Source organism: Chiloscyllium plagiosum, chromosome 24 (assembly GCF_004010195.1).
Source record: "Chiloscyllium plagiosum isolate BGI_BamShark_2017 chromosome 24, ASM401019v2, whole genome shotgun sequence".
Taxonomy (NCBI): Eukaryota; Metazoa; Chordata; class Chondrichthyes; order Orectolobiformes; family Hemiscylliidae; genus Chiloscyllium; species Chiloscyllium plagiosum.
The window spans coordinates 21,041,514-21,064,848 of record NC_057733.1 but is presented as its reverse complement, the minus strand read 5'-3'; the positions used below and the strand labels follow the sequence as shown (position 1 = coordinate 21,064,848).

Here is a 23,335-nt window from a genome sequence, read left to right as displayed (position 1 = left end):
TTTAATTTGATCTAGATAGTTATGGAAACAGCTAAACACATTAGCCAGATAGTACAATACTGAGCTTTAAAAAGGTAGTAATCTTTTTCACTGTTTTTTAAAATTTGATCATCGCCCAATGATTCTTGCTGGAAAGCAGACACATGTAGTCAGGTGATACACAGTGTGCACTGCATTATGATAGTTTGCATTGTTGAACTGCCTAACATTCAAATGGGTGGGGTTCCACAGCACTGCCTATACTTGTGAAGTATGAATGTAGAACTTGTATAACTTGCTGAGGATTGTTGCACTGTGGCTCACACACTGCACATGGTTAGCAGGACATGATTGTACAATACTCCAGTTTTAGCCTGTACCCTGCAGATCTCCACTCGATTCGCTGCTTCCTCCATTTCTTCCCTGAGTGCATCAGCCTTGGCGCCAGACGACTGCAGATTGCTCGACAACCCTGATGACTTTGAAGACTGCTGCCACCTAGATTGGAGAAGAGAAGAAGCTGTGAGCAGAAATGTTTCCAATGGGCAAAACAAATGGAAGATATCCTGAAAAGATCTTTTGCTTCAGTTATATCAAAGTGAGGAAAACTATGAAAACAGACCTGCTAATGTAGTCAACTCAGCCACATTGGGGAGATCTAAACAATCCTTCGATAAGCACATGGATCATGATGGGATAGTGTAGGGGGATGAGCTGAGAATAGTTCACAGATCGGCGCAACGTTGAAGGCCGAATGGCCTGTTCCGCGCTGTATTGTTCTATGTTCTATATTGGTTATTTTGCATCAGTTTCTTACTGATCTCATATACCAAATATGCACTGATATTTTTCACTGTATACATGCTATCTGTCCAAAAACAATGTAATTTGTTATTGACAGCCAGTGTGGCTTTGGTAGTTAATGTATGACAATACCCATTATTAATGGATTGAACTGTTAGGTTTATTGTGTGATGACCCAGTTTACCGGTCAATATATATGTACATCTAATAGAATACATCTATCAGCCTTTAAAATAGTCTTGAACTATTCTCAAACAGACAATGAATCACATGTAACCTTTACAGAATGTTTTCTTATAATACATTTTTGCCATTAATACTTTCCAGCCAATTTATTATCGAGTTATCTTCCTTGGTAACCATAAAGGCATAATCTGAACAAACCAGTTTCTTTATTCAGGTTCTTTGGGATGCTTCCTATTGTTAGGAAGCTGGATGACACTTACAGTGATGCAGTGATAAGTGACTGATATTCCTTGTCCCAATTGGTACACAGAGTGCAGAGGTCAGAAGCCTTCTCATCACACTGCTCCTGAGTTTGAGAATCAAATCCCATCATGCAATGGCCTTGGAAGTGTTCATATGAATATGGTTCTCCACTCATTGGTGCCAAATGTAAAATCTCTCAGCTTTGTGTCACCAGGCAGCAGATGTTCATGCAATTTATGACACAGTGTTTAACGTGAGGAAAATTTAAACTCAGAGATGAGAGGACATTATCCTTTCACGTGACTGTACCATTCCATCTTCAGCTTTTTTTTTACTGGGTTAAAAACAAATCAGCATTTTAAACAATGTCCTGAGCCAGAGTCTCAAGGTATTTCAGTCACATTTTACATGTTTAAAGCTGATTCATTTGACTCAGGGATAACACCAAGTGGTGTATTGTGATTTGATGCTAACAGTGTGGATAAACAAGCAATAATGACTGACACACTCTTCACATGAAACACAGCATTCCACACACTGTAACATCATAGACTTTCCAGAATAATCACATGCAATAGCAACACATAAAGTAAATGGTCAAGTAATACATTGAGTATATTTTGTACAGACCACAAGAGTTGGAATGGAATGCAACTCTCAATCCTTTCCACTGGAAATCATAAGTAGCCAAAGTAAAAATGTAACTATATATAATTTTCATTTGAATGTTAAAAAAAAACCCTTCTAACTGTTGTCAATAATTAACTGTAGATTCCAATAGAGTCATACAGCATAGAAACAGGCCCTTTGGCCCACCATGTCTATGCCAATCAAACTACACAATCCAATTTAGCCGCACTTGGTCCATAGTCCCTATGTCACTAGGTACTTTAAATGCTCAGCCAGATGCTTCCTCAATGTTGCAAGAGTACTTTCCTACACCATCCTCTCAGATAGCATGTTCCATATTTCTACCACCATCTAGGTGAGAAAATCTTTCTTCAAATCCCCTCTAAACCACTTGCCGCCTCACCTTAAACTAATGCCCTCTGGTCTTTGACAGGTCAGCCATGAGGATTCTCATGATCTACTCCGTCTACACATCTCATAATTTTGGTATATCTCAATCAGATATTTACCTCAGCTTCCTCTGCTCCAAGAAAAACAAACTCAGCCTATCCAGTCTCTCCTCATAACTGAAACTTTTCATATGAGGCAACATCTTGATGAATCTCCTCTGCATCATCTTCAATGCAATCACATCCTTCTAATTGTGTGGTGACTAGAACTGAACACAGTACTCTATCTGAGGCCTAACCAATGTTTTATAAAGTTGTTTCATAAAGTGACCATGGCATTGATGAGTTAAGGATGGGGGTAGGGACTAAAGAAAGGAGACAATGTTCATGTTCTAAGATTGTTAAATTCAATGTTGAGATCTGAAAGTGTAAGGTACCTAGGTGAAAGATGAGGTGTTGTTCCTCAGCTTGTGTGGAGCCTGATTGGAACACTGCAGCAGGCGTGAGACAGAAATATTGGCATGGGAACACAGTGATGTGTTGAAGAGGCAAGCAACTGGAAGCTCCCACCTAGCTGTTACCTCTCCAACACCCTAATGGGTTTGCTCCAAAACTACTGCATTAGCTGCAAAGTGCTTTGAGGCATATGGTGATGGTGAACTGTGCTGTATAAATGCAAGTTTATTTTCACCAGTGTTTGAATTTGTCTGTAAACCTTGAACTTTGTATTTAATCAATTGCTTCCTAAAAATCATTATTTCACATTCACACACCTACTGAAGGGAAAGTGAATTTAATTATTTTATTATCACTTAAGTGCATTAATTTTACTTTCATTCCTCCAAGTAATGCAAACATCATTTCAATGAATTAACTAGGCTACATCTCACTTGCCATTTTAATGGTAGCTAGGTTCAGTAGGCGCATACTTGTCTTTGGATCAAAAGATTGTCAGATCAGCCCACACTCTAACGGAAGATGGCATTTCAATGTAGGTTTGAGCAATTACAATTATGTGAGGTGTCAGCTGTCAGAGGAAAGTGTGGACTTATCTGCTTATTCAATTGCATGCTAAAGAAGAACTGGAGCTTCTCACAAATCCTAGTCAACGTCTTCACTCAAACCCACCTTCACAAAAAGGTTATCTGCATATTTATTTCACTGCTCTTTGCATAAGCTCGCTTTGCAAAATGGCTGTTATGTTTGTTGATATAGCAACCTTGGCTGTACCTTAACCAAATTAATTGAATGTAAATGCTTTGTAACATCCCAAAGGGCATAATCTGGCATTTATATGAATGCAAACTCTCCTCTGATGGTCAGATTGTGTTTCCATTAACTCTGAAATCCAGTGGAACTAGATCTACACTATACATCTGAGCACCATTCAACATTCTTTAAATAATGGGCTACTTAAAGCTAATAAATATCCTCCAATGTTCTGGTTTGAAGTGTTACTACTTGAAACTCCAACTGATGTCCTTATTTCATCTGATTTCATATGACAAGATCCAGCTGAATCTTATTAAGTTCCTTTTATGAACACATACCTTGGAATCATCACCAAATTTGATCGTATTGCAAAATGTTTTCTGATAGTCAAAGCATTGCATATCTAACATTACTTTAGAGCTTTGCATTTGCAAGTCAATTTTCAGCCCAGTTAAGACTTTATAGGATGTCCTTCTCTGCTTTTTATTTCTATGTGGCATTATTTCACATATATATTCACAGAATTCCTTTGGTACGTTAGTAAATCATGTTATTTAATTTATTGTTTTGTTCAGCTATACAAATTATTCAGGTTGAAGAAAGAAATTACCCACAAAACCTATTGGATTGTGGCAAATATCCAATAGGCTCACTGATCTTTATGGCAAGGTTGAGTCTCAGTGGCGTCGGAAATCGAGTGCACCTGCCAGCTGTACAATTCGGACTAAAGGACAACAACACATGAAGCCTTTCTAGCATTCTTCTTCTGCTTGAGTTCTCAACCCAAAGGCAAGTCTGACTCACAGCGGTGTAATCTTCACCGCAAGTAGTGCAAGGAGGCAAGTCCTAAATCTTCTCTAGCCAGAGCAGGAACTGTTAGCACCATTCTATTGACATTGGCCATTCAACCAACTGAGCCAACCACTCCCCACTGAGTCCAGGTTGCTGTGGTACCATATACTTTATATACATGTTGTAAATTGGATCTGTGGATAGTGACTATAAAGACTCCAATTTTCTTTCCACCATACTGTTGACCAAGAATCTCTCCTGCTCATACTTACTGCCATTGGCATGAGCAGAAGGATTTACAAATTGATATGTAACCTGTCTGTTGTGTTTGGAACTAACTTTCCTTGGTCGTCAAGACCTGGGTTGGGATTTGAACCTGCAGCTGCTGGCTCACATGTTACCACTGCAACTCCACTTTCTAACATTAACTGTACCCAGACACCAAAATGACATTGTAAATGAGATTCAAGAATAAATAGCTTCTTCGTGTGCCATTTAGACTTGTGAATTTACAGTAATCAATACAGGTTATGTCAGGAAAAGTGAAACCAATTTCTTAATGATTCTGATTGTGTTGCTAGCACACAAATGACTTAATTGACTGAATCAATTCCACTTACTCGAGAGGGATTTGAATTATATTCTCTGGACTGGTCCGATAGCATAAACACAAGTATTAAGCTTTCCGAGATCACAATAAACTTATTAAAATGCACCAAAACAATTCAAAAAAGCTGATTATACATTAAAACATACATCATCCAGAGTAAATCTTCACTTCATGAAGTCCTACATTTTATGAGACACTCACTTCCACAGCTACATTTCAACATGTCACAGCACAGGGTTAAGGGCAGGATGAATCCAACTCAATTTCTGAAGAATATTAGAAGAGGTGAAGAGACTCATGTGTCCAGAATGGGGAGCTCGGTTAAGTCTGAGTCTAACACCAGGAATGGCCTAAAAAGAAGTACGATTCTAATAATCAAAAGTTCTCACTCTCCACGAGGCCCAGCTTCTGGTTTGGTGTATAAGGCATTAGGACAATGGTAATGCACAATCCTCAAAAGAATTTCCATTCTTATTAGCATTTCAATTTTTTTCAGATTTTGAAGTAGCCTTATGAGCACAAAGTTGGATTATTGTTAAAGTTCAAATGTGAACTTTTGGCCAGGTGTCTGTCCTCTTTCTAAATAGTCTACAGGTTGTTTCTACCCAACATTTCAATTGTCATGTTCAAGCGAAATGTTTGGATTAACAACTGTACTTGGGAAATTGCCCAAACCATCAACAATTGTTTTTGTTGGAACCACTTAACCAATACTGATTTCAGCTCAGCAAACCTAACTGTGCCAGGTTGAATGAACTAAAACTGCATGGCCCAACAGCACTGCCAAGTAAAACTTAACCGTGTGTCAAGTATTTAATCAGACATAGGTTTGCATTTTTTGTAACATGTAGCTTTGCACACAAATTGCATTGAGATGATTAAAAGTTGATCCAATCGGTTTGAAACACCACTTTTAGGAAAATGTAACATACTGTTCAAATGCCACAGATAACCCAAGAATCCAAATATAATGTTAGTATGAGGCTGGTAGAAATGTCAGCAATTTGGGGGAATCCTTTGGGGAAGTTTTTGCCATTTAACTGTCACTCACTCTTTGCAGCTTACTGTAATTGATGCAAATATAAGTACATCGGGACATACCTGCAGACTGTGAACTCCCAAACCCTAACACAGCTCAGGTCTCCCTCAATCCTTGGCCAAAAATTCAGCCAATTCAGAGTTCTGAGAGGAAAGTATGAGTTTGAGGACAACATTAATATTACAGGGAGAAAGTGAGGACTGCAGATGCTGGAGATCAGAGCTGAAAATGTGTTGCTGGAAAAGCACAGCAGGTCAGGCAGCATCCAAGGATCAGGAGAATCGACGTTTCGGGCATAAGCCTGAGGAAGGGCTTATGCCTGAAACGTCGATTCTCCTGTTCCTTGGATGCTGCCTGACCTGCTGTTGTTCTTTACTTTTCTTGCTCTTTAGCAAGAAAACAGATTGAAAATAAATTGAATTGAAAACTTATTTACATAAATGTTATGGGATCCTTTAAGTCCGACCAAGTCCAATGGGCCAATTTGACGGGGCTGCTATATCAGAACACTTTGGGCTAACACTTATTTCTTTTACCCATTTGTCAGGTCATGAAGTTACTCGAAATATAAACATTGGTGGGTATGTTGACTAATCAGAAGTGTCTTTAGTTTCATGTGAACATTCAGTGCAACTGTACATGGGTGTGTGGAATGCAGCATGATGGGCATAACCAGAGAAAACAATTACTCTTACCAAGCCAAAACTCTCCTAAAACATCAGACAACAAGCCATATTCAATTAACCAAATCTTTTTGGTCGGGAAAAGGATGACTTTTTTGTTTCCAGTTAGAATAAAATTAAACATTGCAAATATCAAATTATGGCTCTCATCAATTATGCCCACCAGCATCTTGTGTCAAATCAACTGACTGTAACTCCCCCCGTGTGAATACAAATACCATTCAGTGTCTACTGTAATGACATCTGGAGTTATGTTAATGCTGCCATCTCTGCCTTGACAATTGGTTAAAATATCAGCACTCAGAGCAAGGAAAATAATATTTTAGAACACAAGCTTCCTTCCGATTTACACTGGCATTGACCTACCCTGCTGTTCTTTAAATGCTTAAGTACTATGCACAAAATCACTTACTTTTATGTAAGTGGGCTATTCTTCAGATAGCAGGTCAGAAAGCATTCAGAGCCATCATCTCGATTAAAAAAAACTCGCTCCAGAGAGCTGTAAGCACTTATCTGCTGATTCCAATATTAAGTTTACATGTTTCACTATTTGAGGGTTTTTATTAAATAAATTTACTTATGAGGAAAACATGTGCCTGAACACTGTCTAGAATAAAAGATGATTCAGATGTTCAGGTTCACTGGTGCCTTCTTGCCTGGACTCCCTGCTGAGATCCCCATTGGCTGCTCCATCCCACCCCTACCACCATCCATCGAGAAGGATGCGAAGGCAGTGGAGGTAGTGAAGAAACAATGCACAGATTGGGGAGATTGGGCCTGTTTTCCTTGGAGTAGAAAAGGCTGAGAGGAGATTTGTCAGGCGTATGCAGAGGGAGGTTTGTATACAGAACAAGCTGCCAGAGGGGAACGGGCTGTCAGAGGGCATGGTGGAGGCTGGTACAATTACAACATTTAAAAGACATGGGTACATGAATAGGAAAGGTTAAGAGCGATACGGGCTAAAATGGGCTGTGAAATGGGACTAGATTAATTTAGGATCTCTGGTCAGCATGGACATGGACCGACTGGTCTGTTTCTGTGCTGTACAGCTCTATGACTGTATGAGGTATGCTAAACCATGTGGGCTCTGGACAGAGTAGATTAGGAGAAACAGATCTCATTAGTGGAAGGGTTGAGCGTGAGGGAATAAATTTAAAGCAATTGGCCAAAGAAGCAAAAGTGACTTGAGGTAAATCTTTTTTTACAAAGCGAGTAAGTAAAGTTCTAGAATGTTCTGCCTGAGAATGTGGTGGGGGCAGGTTCAATTGAGGCGTTCAAAACAGAATTAGACTGCGACCTGAACAGAAACAATATGCATTGTGAGAGGCACGAAAGCAGGAGAATACCCCACAAAGTAAATTGTTCACTTGGAGATTCAGTGTGCACACAATGGGCTGAAATAGCCTTCTTCTATATCATACAAATGTGGTGGTTCGTTGAAATGGCACAGCAGGAGAAAGAGGAGTAGGCATTGGATAGCCTGTAACTTCCCCCTGCCTATTTCCTTTACTTTTTTTTCCCAGGGCTGAGGCTCACTATGGTCATTGACTCTTAAAGGACTGGCAAGTGTCTCCTCTGTGGAAGAACAGAATCATGAGTGGTCCTCTACATTCTAACTCGGGCCCAGCACTGACATACTAAAAGCCTTGATTTAACTTAAATTCACCCTGAACCTTAGTGCAATCTGTGGCATACTTCTGCCCCTTCAGGTCTCCTTGTTACCCCTACTGGTGCAGCAATGTTTGCTGTTCCCACTGGTAGACTTCCCTTTGCCAGTGAGAAACCAGCTGCACAAAATCAATGGAGCCTTAATCAAGGAAATAGTTAGGTTTATATGGAAGTTCCTGCCCTGCTTTTAAGAGGAGAATTGGAGGCCGTTATCGAATAAACATAATGTCACCCAAACCTAATAACTTCGAGAGAGTCATTGACAGTCATGCAGCATGGAATCAGACCCTTTAGTCTATGTCGACCATAATCCCAAACTCAACTCATCCGATCTGCCTGCTCCTGGCCCATATCCTTCCAAACTTTTTGTATTCATATACTTATTCAAATGTCTTTCAAATGCTGCAATTGTACCTGCATCTACGACTCCCTCTGGAAGTTCATTCCACACATGAACCACCCTCTGTGTAAAATATTTGCCTTTCATGTCTTTTTCAAATCTCTCGCCTCTCACCTTAAAAATGTGCCCCCTAGTTTTCATAAAAAGGATTAATCAGTAGTGAATACAGCAAAGAACCAGATAGAAAATTAATTTAAGAGATAAGATTCCTTTTGCACACAGTTCTCATTTCGAGAAATGTGATGTATTAGAAATAAACATGAACCATATTGTTTCTTGCAAAATAAGAAGGACAAAACTGTCATTTGTATATTGGAGTTTTAAATTTACATTACACCACCTACGTCTATTTGCTTGCCTGGCTACCTGTATTGAAAGTGTTCCAATTGATGAACATTTTCTCTCCATGTTACCCTCACCTTCTGTCTCATGTGTTTTGTGTAAACATTTCAGCTTGTCAGTATTTCTCAAGGTGAACAGTGTGCCAACAACAGCTGACTACACCTAAGGATGTTTGAAGTCCTCTCTACACTAGATGGCAGTGTTATATATTCCAACCACACCGTGTGGCTTTGGCACCCCACAGAACCACAGTCCAGCTCACACAGTTTAGGGAACACCAATTCCACCTTTTAAAACAAATGGAATGGCTTTAGATTTCCCACAGCATTCCTGCGTGCAGCCTCAACACTGACTCAGCTCGGTTTCGCACATCCATTTAGTCTTCATGGTTTTGCTGTGGTGGTGCTGGCCATCATTATTCACTTGTATCAGGCAGACTGACTCTGTGTGCTTCTGGCTCTCGATCTGCTTTCACAGAATACCTGCAAACACCTTTCTCACTATTTGTATCTACTGACCCAGGCAGCAAGCACTTGCTCTCTCATTTATTTTTCCGATGATCCATTATTTTGCCTGCAGACGTTTTTTCAAAATAGCCTTGTTCTGTTACTTTGATTTTCATCTGGTGCTCTTTCTTTCATTTTTAATGATCTAATTCTCCTCGGTTTATTTCCAGGCTTGTTCTGTCTAATGGCCTATTTCTGCTGTATGTTTTTTTTGATTGACCTCTCTTTAATTTTTAATGGATCTTACTCTCCTCTATTTTTCTGGCTCTCCCTCTTTTAAAAAAGATGAGATCTAATATTGATGTCTGTGCTTTTTTCCTTTGATCTCTGACGGCCGCAACTGCCTCTTACCTTTTGCTTATTTGTTCCCATCATCGTTAATAAAAGGCTGTCATGTATCGTACACTTCAGACAAAATCAAATGGGATAGCTTCAAACTTGCATTGAAGATCTGCCAGATTGGGTCAAAACCTATCCCACAGATGACTTTTACAAGGGAATCAGGTTTGGCATAAAAATATTAACATGAAGGAGGAAACATTTGTTTGCGTGTTCCACAGATATATTTTCTATTCCAGTGGATGGGTGGTGGGGGTGGGGTGGGGGGAAGGTGGGAGGGAAGCATTTGGGAACAGGCCACATGGTTCAGGTAACTTTCTTCAAAAATATCACAGAATCTCTACAGCGTGGAAAGAAGCCATTCAGCCCATTGAGATGCACCTACCCACTAAACAGCATCCCACCCAGACCCCGTAGTCCCACATTAACAATGTAATCCAGCTAGTTTCCACATCCCTGGACACTATGGACAATTTAGCATGGCTAATCCACCCAACCTGCACATTAATGAACTGTGGGAAGAAACCGGAGCACTCGGAGGAAACCCATGCGGATACGGGGAGAATGTGCAAACTCCACACTGTCACCCTAGGATGGAATCGAACCCGGGTCCCTAGCACTGTGAAGCAACAGTGCTGACCATGAGGAAAAATAATGATGAAGGTGAGTGGGACTAATTTTTAAAGAGTCTCAATGATTTGATGGGCAGAATAGCCTTTGTACTATTGCATAATTCTCAGAATTAACCTTGTGTTGATGGAATAATGATGAGACTATTTGTTTGGAGTTAAAAATGTGTTCTGATTTATTCTCTCAACTTCAGTATGTCCTATATTAGTTTATGTATCTAATCAATTCAATACATGTATACCTAAAGTGATTCAAAAGTTCTACTTCAAGGTAGATGCATCATCCTTACTACTTCAAGTTGTAAATTTGACTTCATCATTTTCAGAAGGGCTTGAGCCCAGCTGCAGCAACTTTATAAAAGAAAACTGAAATAAACCAACATACACAATAAACTTACCATTCAAAACCACACTCAGATGTTCCATATGGATTTCATAACACAAGAAAATATCTGATTTTCACTTTCCATGGATAGTAACATCGCTTATCATGTGTTTTATTAAAACCATCGCTTGATTTAAATACCATCCACTGCTTCATTGAAGAATGGGCTTCATTATGAATAGCTGTTGACTGTGCATTGCAATAGTACAGTCTCTGCAGCAGCATTGCAAACATGCTGATCTGCGTTGTAAAGATGAAAGCAGCACAGCTGCTTGCCTTTATAAATATAAGTGACTGAGGTCTTAGTTCCATGATGAGAACGCTACAAGTGCATTACAGAAAACCAAAGCCAGTCAGTTACCTTACCACATCTAGTGTCGTTTTTGGTTTCTTTTGAATGTGGCGTACATAACATTGAATTTATTAGGTACTTAAGTTGATACCAGAGAAAACTATAAAAACAAATTACACCAACATATCTCTTTAATTATGAGCAACTGGTCAAATGAGCACTCCATCATCAAAAGTTTTCTTTGTGGACTCTTGAAATAGTACAGCACAAATGGGGTAATTCAAAGACATGTTTAAGTATTTGCCCAATTTCATTTAAAAGTCATGACTGATCCTGTATCCACCACCCTCTCAGGCAGTGTACCCCAAATCTGAACCACTTGTTAAAAAAAACATTTCCTCATGTTGCCTTTGGTTGTTTTGCCAATGCCTTAAATCTGTCCTCTGGTTAGTGAATCATCAGCTATAAGGAAGGATTTTGTATAACTGCACAGTGATGAGCGACCGTTCATTTCTTGGGCCAGAATATAAAGAACAACTTAGAATGACTACAAGGTTAATCAGGTGGAAGACATCACAGTGAGGGCACTAGCTAGGAATATGAGAAAGAATAGTTGGAGTTTTGTCGGGTATTCTAAGACAAAAAGAGTCAGTAAAATAAGGGTTGGTCATTTAGAATGGGGAGTTAAAGGCAGGCAATGAGGAAACAGTGGATGAAAATTAACAAATATTTTATTCTGTCTTCACTATAGAGGATACAACAAGCATTCCAGTGATAAGAAAGGAGGGAGACACAAAACAGAAAGTTTAATGCCAATTGGACTGCAGTGGGTCAAAAAGTAGCACACCACACACATCTCAAGGGCTACAGGGATCGACAATATGTGCTGGCCCAGTCCGTGAAACTCATGTCCCAAGAATGAGTTAAAAAAGAGTTAGCATGAAGTCTGTTGTGCGAAAGGTGTTAGAATTAATTACCAACAGGTCACAGCTGGGCACTTAGGAAATCTCAAGGCAAAAAGAAAGAGTCAGCATGGGTTTGTTAAATGGAAATCATGTTTAATTAAATTATGAGACTTCTATGAAGATGGAACATGCCCTGTAGATACAGGGGAGCCTGTACACATACTGTACTTCCAGAAGGCACTTGATAAGGTGCCACAACAAAGGTTATTGCAGAAAATGAAAACTCATGGTGTCAAGGTTATAGTAGGATGGATAGAAGGTTTGTTAGCTGAGAAGATTAGTTAGAGAGTGTGCATAAATGGGTCTTTGATTTTCAGTATGTGACTAATAGGGTCCCACAGAGGGATGTACTCGGCTCTCAACTTTTTACAATTTACATCAACAACTTAGATGAGGGGAACAAAGACATGGCATTTACATTTGCCAAAAGACCATAGATAGTTGTGACGATAACATGAGGCAATCGAAGATAGATGTAGTGAGACATACAAGTAGTCAAAAATCTGACAGATGAAGTATAATGTGGAAAATGTGAAGTTGTTCATCTTGACAGGAATAATGAAAAATCAGGGAACAACCTAAACAGACAATGACTGCAGATTTCCAAAGTGCAGAGAGTGCATGAGTCACAAAAAGTTAGTGTGCAGGTAAAACAGGAAATCGAGAAGCGAATGAGATGCTCTCCTTTATTAGGTGAGCAAGTGAACATTAACATTAAAAGTAATTTTAAAAATTAAAAGTAACAATGTTTTGCTTCAGTTATACAGGGTAATGGTATGATCACATTGCAAATACTGTGTAGTTTTGGTCTCCTTATTTAAGGATGTAAATACAATGCAGATTGTTAAGAGGAAGTTTACAGGATTGATACCTGGAATGAGTGGACTGTCTTATGAAGGAAAGTTCGACAGACAGGACTTGTTTGCTCAGGAGTTTAAAAGAGGGAAGGAGACTTGACTGAAATATATAAGATCCTGAAAGGGTGGAAGTGAAAAATAAGGTTTGTTCTTGTGAATGAGTCTAGAACTAGGGGATACAGTTTTAAAATCAGGGTACGCACTTTTAGAACTGAGATGAGAAGAATTTTCTTTGTCTCAGGGAGTTGTGTGGCTTTTGTTCTCCGTGCCTTAGAAGGTGGAGGAGGTAGGGTCACTGAATAATTTTAAAGTAGGGCAGATGAATTCTTATTCGCAAAGGACTCACAGGTTACCGGGGGGAAATAGTAATGTGGAATTCGAAACACCTACTGATCAGCCTTGATCTCATTAAATAGTGGAGCAGCCTGAGGGGCTGAATGTACTACTACTGTGCCTATTTTGTATGTTCCTATATTCTTAGTCGAAACCTCCTCATGCTTTTAAGCATCTGTATCAATTTCCTATTCATTTTCTCACCTTTAAAAGGATCAACTCCAGCTTTTTCAGTCTATCCACCCAAGCGTAATTTCTCATTCCTGAAACAGTTGTTTTTGTTTTTTAAAAGTTATTCATTTTTTAGTGGAATGTAGGTATTGTTACCTGGCCAGCATTTATTGCCTGTCCCTAGTTGCTCTTGAGAAGGTGGTAGTGGGCTGCCTTCTTGAACTGCTGTAGTCGACCAGCTGTGGTTTGACCCACAATGCCAAGGAGGGAATTCAGGATTTTGACCCAGTAACAGTGAAGGAATGGTGATATATTTCCAAGTCAGGATAGTGAGTGGCCTGGAAGGGAACTTGAAGGTAGTGATGTTCCCACATATCTGCCGACCTTGAGATGGAAGTGGTTGTGGGTTTGGAATGTGCTGTCTTTGGTGAATTTTTGCAGCGCTTGTAGATAGTACATACTGCTGCTACTCAGTGTCAGTGGTGGAGGGAGTGGAAGCTTGTGGATGTGGTGCCAATCAAGCGGGCTGCTTTGTCCTGGATGGTGTCAAGCTTGTTGAGTGTTGTTGGAGGTGCACCTATCCAGGCAAGTGGGGGATATTCCAACACACTCCTGACTTGTTGCTTGTTGATGGTGAACAGGCATTTGGGAGTCAGGAGGTGAGTTACTCACTGCCTTATTCCCAGCCCCTGACCTGCTCTTGTAGTCACTGCATTTATGTGGTGAGTCCAGTTAAGTTTCTGATTAATGATAACTCCCAACAAGTTGATAGTGGGGGATTCAGTGATGGTAACACTACTGAGTGTCAAGGGGCAGTGGTTAAATTACCTCTTGTTGGTGATGGACAAAGCCTGGTATTTGTGTGGTACGAATGTTACTTGCCAGTTATCAGCCCAAGCCTGGATATTATCCAGATCTTGTTCCATTTGGACATAGACTGCTTCAATGTCTGAGGAGATGTGAATGTTGCTGAATATTGTGCAATCATCAGCGAACATCCCACTTCTGATCTTATGATGGAGGATAAGTCATTGCTGAAGCAGCCGAAGATGGTTAGGCCTAGGAACACCTGCAGTGATATCCTGGAGCCTGAGATGTCTGATCTCCAACAAACAAGACCATTTTGCTGTGTGTCAGGTATGACTCTATCCACCAAAGAGTTTGCCCCCTGATTCCCATTGATTCCTGTTTTGCAAGGGCTCCTTGATACCACACTCAGTCGAATGCAGCCTTGATGTCAAGGGCTGTCACTCTCACCTCACCGCTAGAATTCAGCTCTTTTGTCCGTGTTTGAACCAATGCTGTAATGAGGTCAGGAGCTGAGTGGCCCTGGTGGAACCTAAATATTTTAGTAAATTTCTTTGCTGCCTCCAAGGTATCACATCCCTCCTAAGGTATGACAATCAACATCTTCACCATCAGCTTCCCCTTGAATCAAGAATGGCGTCAACTCGGGATTGTACATTTCAAGCACGTGTCTTTCCATGACTGAACAGACTGATTCTCGACCCACAGATCTCTGGCTACATGGAGGTACTGGGATCTGGAGTGAAATATTGCCTTTTTTTTCCTTTTCTTTTGCTTATCATCATTAAGGTGTTTGGACTCAAAACGTGCTGCAGCTTGATGGACAAGTCAGTGCCATTTTGAGCAAATAGTTTAGAGATCCATTTCCATCATTAACTGCACTTTATAGAATCCCTACAGTGTGAAACAGCTCTTTGGCCCAACAAGTCCACACTGACCATCCAAAGAGTATCCCACCCAACCCATTTCCCTATTCTATTACTCTCCATTTCCCCTTACTAATGCACGTAGCCTACACATCCCTGAACACTATGGGCAATTTCACCTGGTCAATTCACTTAATCTGCACATCTTTGAACTGTGGGAGGAAACCAGAGCACCCGGAGGAAATCCGTTAGGACACAGGGAGAATATGCAAACTCCACACAGACAGCTGCCCAAGGCTGGAATTGAAACTGGGTCCCTGGCGCTGTGAGGCAGCAGTGCTAACCACCGAGTCACCATGCTGCTTGTCCTGCCATCTTCAAAGATTTATGGGCACACAGCACAGCGTCTGATAATTCTTCCGTTCCCTTTAAAATTGGATCATTTAGTGAAGGGCTTCCCAACCTATGGATCATAGACCCACGTGAGATTCTGGGGTCATAATCTCCAAGGCAGCAATGATTGGCATGTGGCTCGGACTGAAATACTAACAGCTGCTAGGACCTTTTAAATCCTTGTTTTATTTAAATTTATGTGCGTGGCCTAATGAACCTATGTTTGATGCCTGATTTGATGCCTAAAAAAAAGGGGGCTTTGAAAAGGTAAATGTTTTCGACAAACCATTTTACAAAGTGTGCAGTTGAGAGGATTTATGCTGCCTGTGAGTAATTTAGATTTCAAATAAGCAGCTGCAGAATTCTAATTGCTGTGGCAAGCACAGATCAGACTTCTGGATTGTAACCAAGCATTACAAAAAAACATACTGCAAAACTGTAAAATAGGATAACTATAATCTCTCATTCTGAAAGTAAATAGATCTGATTGTACTGCATGTAAAACCAAGTCTTCTCCTCCAAATTAATAATACCCTGGTATTAAGTGAGGACCATCACCTATTACCCCTGAAGACTTAAATCTCTAATAGCCCCCACATATCCCCCACCATCCCAAAAGAAGCAGAGACATATGAGTAAAAACAGACAGACATTTTCAAATAAGGTCCAGCATACAATGACACACAGTGATAATTCCATATCTGATTGAGACAAGGGTATGGCCCTTGAGTTTTGGAATAAATTCAAGGTGCAGTGGAACACCAACAGCCTTCGTCATTGAGGTTAATTGTCATTGTGTGGAACTCCTCCTTCAGCATTTTGCAAATTGGAGCATTCCCAATTTGGAAAGACCATTTCAAATGCTTAGTCATTCTGTAATTGGGGTGAGGAGATGGAGGCCTGAACATTTTGAGTGCACCCTGACTAATATCCCTGATGCAGGTCTTGGTTCAGAATGCTGCAAAAACAAATGCAAACTAATTGATTTCAAATGCCAGAAATCTCACTTTCGATGATATCACTTGTGACTCAGGGTCAGCTGGGTCTATACTTTTGGCACCAAATGTGCACCAAATTCCTGCAATATCCGGGAAATTCATGTATGTGGGGCTTACAAACTGGGGAAGTTATAAGTGAGCAGGGGCTTTCTGGCAACAGAATCTTAGCAATACTGCAAATGGATTGAGAATGGGGGAGAGAAGGTTGAATGTAAAATTGGCTTGAAGTAATTGTGTGCATCATCTCTTGGGGAAGAAAAGGCACAATATTGCCCTTATGATGGAGAAATGCTGAAATATTTCAGAACATTTGGGGTTATTATGGAAAATAGGAGAAAGTGAAGACTGCAGATGCTGGACATCAGAGTCGAGAGTGTAGTGCTGGAAAAGGGGCAGGAGAGTTGACGTTTCGGGCATAAGCCCTTCATCAGGAATTTCATCATGAAGGGTTTATGCCTGAAACATTGACTCTTCTGCTCCTCAGATGCTGCCTGACCTGCTATGCTTTTCCAGCACCACACTCCTGACTTATTATGGAAAATTCCTTAGAACCTCCTGTATTAATCATTGTGGACCAACTGAACATGATGCTTATCCAATAATTCAATATAGTTATAGCAACAGACATGCTTAATATTTTCTTGTGTGTATTTCCATTGTCAGTTTGAGTAAATATATCATTATCAATGTCATTAGCTGACAACAGATCTCAGTTGTGAATGTCAAGATTTATTCCCCATGGCCTAGTTAGTCTACAGCCCCCATCCTCCTGCACCCATTCCCCAGCTATCAGCTCCAGACTGTAGTCCTGGGATCCTGCCTTACTGTTTGGTCGCAGCAGGTCTGCCAACCCTGAGCTTTATCATGGTTGTGTCCAGATGCCAGATTTCATGAAAACTGTAGGTGCATGAAGAGTTTTGGCTACAACATAAATATAGATTGAAGCTCCAATAACAGTGCTACTAAAAGCGATTCCCTTTTCAAAACTAATAGATGGAAGCTAATTGTAGTATTAGCTGTGCTGAGATTTGAGGCAGAATCGTGTAAGAAGTCCATTGAGTCCAATCCCAACAGCTGAACAAATTACACTATCTTTTATGGTTCTCATGAGTAGTTTAGCGAGTTTCCAGTTGAACAAGTTGCCAAATAAGAGGGGCTATTGCTTGTTAAAAACCTTGTTGATGGAGCGACATGCCTCATTACTATTTAGCCCTCTTTTATCAACGAGGGAGATATTGAGAATTTTTGGCATGGACACCAGAGTGGGTACCTGACAAATTCAGCATGCTGTTTGCTCCAAAGGATCTCCATATGGGCACTGGGCTCCAACATCTCAGGGCAGGCTCCATGAGCACTGTCCACATGCACTCCACAACCACAGACATTGGCTTCCAATACATGACGCCCTCTAAGGATCTTCATGGCGCATCTCCAATCCACTTATAGGACACCTCTGCACTTCAGTGCTGCACCATCAAGCTGCACTGTCACTGTAATGTTGCAGTAAAGACACTGTGTGCTCAGGGACACACACCTAGTTCACACACTGACCAGACTGCATCTCCCGGCTCTTCACTCGCGGTCATAGCACGCACTCACTCGGAGTCGAGCCGGAAACTCACAGCATTCCTGTCTTAAATTGCATTTTTGTGCTTTGCCCTTTCAGCCAGAGATACCAGGCTTGTATTTCCAACTTGCCTTGCCGCTGAGGGAGATGAAAGTGGGTGCCACAGCTGTTATTTTTGGTGTAGGTGAGGAGGTGTCCTGAACAAATGAGAAGGCAGTGCAAAGGGCATGGATGTTAAGTGGCCAGGGTAGGGATGGGTAAGAGCAAATGAGGGAAGATGTTTCCTGGAATAGTGAGAAGGATTGAGCTCAGTGTGAGTTGGGTGTGGTAGCAGAGCAGAATGAGTGTTAGGTATTGGAGGGAAGATGGTGGCGCTAATGACAGTAGACTGGAGAAGGTCATTAAACTTCTTTCTATGGTACAGTCCATTTCTCCAAACGGCTGAGATTACTTTAACCCAGGTGGAACCTCAGAACAGGCTGGCATGGTCTGGTGTCATGGTCTCCACTAGTAGTCTTGAGACAAGAGGAAATCCTGCCTGGGCACCAAAGTATCCAGCAGGACTCCCAGGTCTCTGTGCACAGATTTGTCATGTCTGAGGTAAATGTCAAGAGCCATGCAGGGCAGCTCCAGACTGAGAGCTAGTCCGGATGTGCAACAGGATTTTAAAGATGGCATGGATGCAAGGGACACTGGTGAATTGTGGGATACTGGCTGAGTGGCGACTGGTTCTCAGAATAGCATGATCCAAGAAGGGGTCGGAATTGGTCATAAGGGACACCATGGGGTCAGGTAGGTAGTTAATGCACAGTTTTAGTAACACATGATAAGACAACTCACTAGGCCTCATGGCACCAATCCCCCAAAACACTCATTGCAACTTGGACTTAGTCAGTAAAAAAAATAAGATTCAGCCTTTTGTCTTTCCACCATGTCTGACTTGTTGGTAGCTGTGATTTCTAAAGAAAATTACAACTGGAATATTTGCAACAGTAGCAATATCGGCTTTTTCTCCAAGTTTAAGTGATTTTACTCTTGCATGGAATGGAGTGGCTGTTGTTGACAAGGCCAGGTTTTGTTGCTCATCTCCAAACTCCCTTAAACTGAGTGGCTTGCTGGGCCATTTCAGAGGGTTGTTAAGAGCCAATCACATTGCTGTGGGTTTGGAGTCACATGTAGGTCAGACCAGGTACGGACAGCAGATTTTCTTCCCTAAAAGGATATTAATGAACAAGATGGGTTTTTATACCGCCCGACAATGGTCAATGTAGTCACCACCACCGATGTGTCAGGTTTATTAAATGAATTTAAATTCCAACAATTACTATGGGGAGGTTTAAACTGACAACTCTGGAACATTAGCTTAGTCCTCTAAATTATGAGTTGTGTGTCATTACCACCAGACAATCACCTCTCAATTATAGAAATGATTGTATTTCATTGCCATTTTCAAGCTTCCTGCTTCACTATTATGATCTGGGCCTAACTACCCCAGCTGTAGCGTCCTTGCTCATTCCAGCCGCCCACTTTCTGGCAGTCTGACAGAGTCCCCCCGTCCCATCCTTAGATATCCGAGGCTACTACGGTCATTTGCATTCTGCACACTCACTGTTTTTCGCTTCGTACACTCACTACCGTGTGGCCTGGAGCAGGACAAAGGATCTCACCACTTGATTGGTTTTTCACCTCCGACCCTCCTCTTGCCACGACACTCTCTCATTCAACCCCATCCAGAAGAGGAATCCATGTGTAAGACTCTGCATTGAAATGCAGTGATGAAGAGCTTTTGCCCGAAACATCAATTTTCCTGCTCCTTGGATGCTGCCTGACCTACTGTGCTTTTCCAGCACCACTCCAAACTAGAGACGGAGATGCAGTGGCCTTGTTCAGGTAAACACAGCAAAATGACACTCACACCTTGATGTCTGCTATGATAGGATCAAGGTCTCGAGATATGCCTGAGAGATAGTGAGTTTTAGGTTCTACATATAGAAAGAAAAGGACAACGTGTGAGAAACAGGAGTGGGAAAGTGGAATAAGAAAAGACATGATGGAAGGAGCAAAGTAAAAAGAGAAGCAGGTGAAAAATTAGGAAAATTATTGATGGGATTAGAAGTACTGAAAGAGAGCTTATAGACAAAGGGAGAGTCTGAACAATAATCAGAGACAATCAGATACACAGGAAAAATATACGAACATATGATGATGATTGAAAGGAATAAGATCCTTTGTCCATCCACCCCCACAACATAAACTCTGATTATACATTTCCCACCACGCTCTCCTGATAATAGAGGTGACAAACTAAATAGAAACTCCAGCCAACAGCAGGAAATGGACATTTGGAAAATTCCTTTTCAGGTGATTATAACTTGCCCAGAAGATTCCTCTGGCTACGATAATTTGCTGCAGTTTCCAGCTTTTCAAAGAGCTGATCTCTGGCCAGAAACAGACCCTGCTCTAGTTTGAAGGAATTTAGAGAATCAGAAATTATAGGCTCCCTATTCCCTGGCAGCAGAATCCCTTCTAGCATCTAACCTGGTTCCAGTACTGTGACTGAGAGCCCTGGGCCTTCCTAATTCCACACAGTTTACTCATGAGGGAATGTTGAGAGGAACCAATTTGTAAAAGGCAGGGCTCAATACATACAGACAGACATGGAAGGAGAAACACAAAGAATGGGAATGCAGGGAGAGAAAGTTTGATTTATTCCCAAATGTTATGTGTTACTGACAAGGCCAGTATTTATGGATGACTGCCAAATGCCCTTGAGAATACAACAGTGAGTTGTCTTCTTCGGTTGCTAGATTACTTCACAGGGCAGTGACATTAATGTGGGTTTGCAACTATGCTCAAAATATGCAAACTCAGCAAATTTCCTTCCCTGAAAGACATTACCAGTTTGGTTTTTACAACAACCTGTTGCGTTGTCACCATTATCGATACTAATGGTTTATTCCAGATTTGTTTGATTAACTCATTTCAACCTGAAAAATCTGCCGTGGTGCAATTGTGAACTCACAACTCTGATTGATAGTGCAGGCTTCTGTAACATTACTAACCGTGCTATCATTACCATTTTATATTTTTTATTATTCAAATTAAGATTCCCATCATATTATGTGGAAGTCAAGCAACTCTCTATCTAAATCCTTTATATCAGAATTGCTTTAAGGCTCCATTGAATAATGACATGGGGAAAAAGAAAGTAAAGTAGTTTAGCTCTCATAAATTCAACTGCCAAACAGAAAGATAAAGTAAAAATCCTGATTACCGTGTTCGAGCTGAGTCCATGTCCAATACAAGTTTTGCTAAATGTTTTCTCTGTTTTTGAATATTAGGAATGTCCACCTAAAGGAGAAAAACAGTGCAATTCATCCTTTTTATTTGATTGAAAATAATAACTTACTTTTGATAGCATATTTCTAATTCTTCAAACTAAGATTCCCATCAGTGGAACACAAGGAATCTCAACAATTAAAACATTGAGATAAGAAATCTGCATTTAGAAGCTTTGGACACCTCTCTCAAATCTCATCTAAACATTTCCTATTCTAAAGGAGGGCAGTCCAGGTTACAGATTGATTGAGTCAGTGAACTAAATTCCGGCAGATGGAGTGCAAGTTGGGAAAATGCAAAGTTGTCCACTTTAGCTAGAAGAACAAAAAAATCACAATATCACTTAAATGGAGAATAATTGTGGAAATCCAAGATGCAGAGAAATTAAGTGTTCTGGTGTACGAGTGACAAAAGGTCAGTATGCAGGTACAACATGTAATCAAATAAGCTAATGGAATGCTATCCTTTATTATGAGATGAACTGAACATCAAAGTAAGGTTGTTATTTCAATTTTACAGGATAGCAATGAGACTGCATCTTGAATTGTGTGCAATTTTCGTCTCCTTATTTAAGGAAGGATGTGAAGGCATTGGAGGTGGTTTGCAGGGGATTTATTCGATTGATAGCTGGAATGTATGGATTGTCTTGTGATAAAAGATTGAACAGACTGGGCATGTTTCCATTGGAGTTTAGAAGAATGAATGGTGACACTACAGAAGTGTATCAGACTCTGAATGGTCTTGACAAAGTGGATGTGGAAAGGATATTTCCTCCTGTGGGTGACTCCAGCACGTAGGAGGCATTGTTTTATAATTAAGGTCGCTCTTTTAGGATGGAAATGGGCGTGATATTTTTTCCTTTCAGAGAGTTTTGTTTCAGTACTTTCTGCCTCAGAGGGCAGGGGTTATTGAATATTTTTAAGACAGAGGTAAATACATTCATGTTTGGCAGGGGAACTAAAGTTATTGGGGATGAATGGGAATGTGGAATATGAAACATAAATAGATCAGCTGTGATCTTATTGAATGACAGAGCAGGTTCGCGTGGCTGTACTGTCCACTTCTGTTCCTATTTCATACGTTTGTATACAGCTTGTCCAAGTAATTGAAATCCCTCAGTACTTGGGACCATCCTTGAGAATCTGCTCTGCGTCATTTCCAAAGCAATGTTTCCTACAGTATTTTCCAGTGTGGTCCCATTTCAATACATGAAAGTGAATGGAGAACTGACTCCAATAAATGCATTTTAGAAAACCATTAACAAAACAAAAATCTGTGTTTTGAAAGTTCTTTGTCAAATTGTTCTAATTTAATTTCATTTTGTAGGTTTATATCAAGCTATCAGAATTCTATGATAATTGAAATTCAGTGAAAGTCCTTTCCTCTTGTTGACTGTACTGCACATTATCCTCTATAATGATGGCAGCCACTCACCTTAGCTTGCCACCATGAGAAGCTCCTCAGCTCTCATCTCACTTGGTGTGAATGCTGGACTGGTAGCTTCTTTATTTTTGGGGTCCAGCCCACACATGAATCCTCTCCAGCCAGCCATAAATCTGTTGTTCTCCTCAACCACAGCTCATTGAGCAAGTGAGACAGGAGCTGGACAAGGCAGGACTCGCTACCACCATGACCTCACTGCAGAGCACAGTCTTGGAGGAAGGGAAGCTTGTGACCTCACTTATGCTTCAAGGACATTGCAAGGGGAACTCATGACCCAGAGTTTGGGAAGCACTCTTCTAAAACCCGCACACCTTCCCTAATGTGTGGTGCCGAGAATAACCTGGCTATAACTTCCTTTATGGGAAGGAATGTTGTGTACAGAAAAGTTGTTGATGGAACATGATCATGTTGATTACACATCAGAAAATGTTGTGGTTCCTTTCATGTGGTTGCAGTCTGTATTCTCGT

At 40.7% G+C, this 23,335-nt stretch overlaps 1 protein-coding gene across 16 annotated transcripts in view; it reads right to left on the bottom strand.

The window, feature by feature from the left end:
• arhgap44a (Rho GTPase activating protein 44a) overlaps positions 1 to 23,335 on the bottom strand; it is a 308,826-nt gene that overhangs the window by 65,714 nt on the left and 219,777 nt on the right. For all 16 annotated transcript variants that reach the window (XM_043714506.1, XM_043714511.1, XM_043714512.1 and 13 more), the window contains exons 6-7: positions 21,360 to 21,436; positions 360 to 477 (exon numbers count right to left, since the gene is read on the bottom strand). In XM_043714506.1, the coding sequence (XP_043570441.1) occupies positions 360 to 477; positions 21,360 to 21,436 (195 nt within the window). The remainder of the gene's footprint in view (positions 1 to 359; positions 478 to 21,359; positions 21,437 to 23,335) is intronic.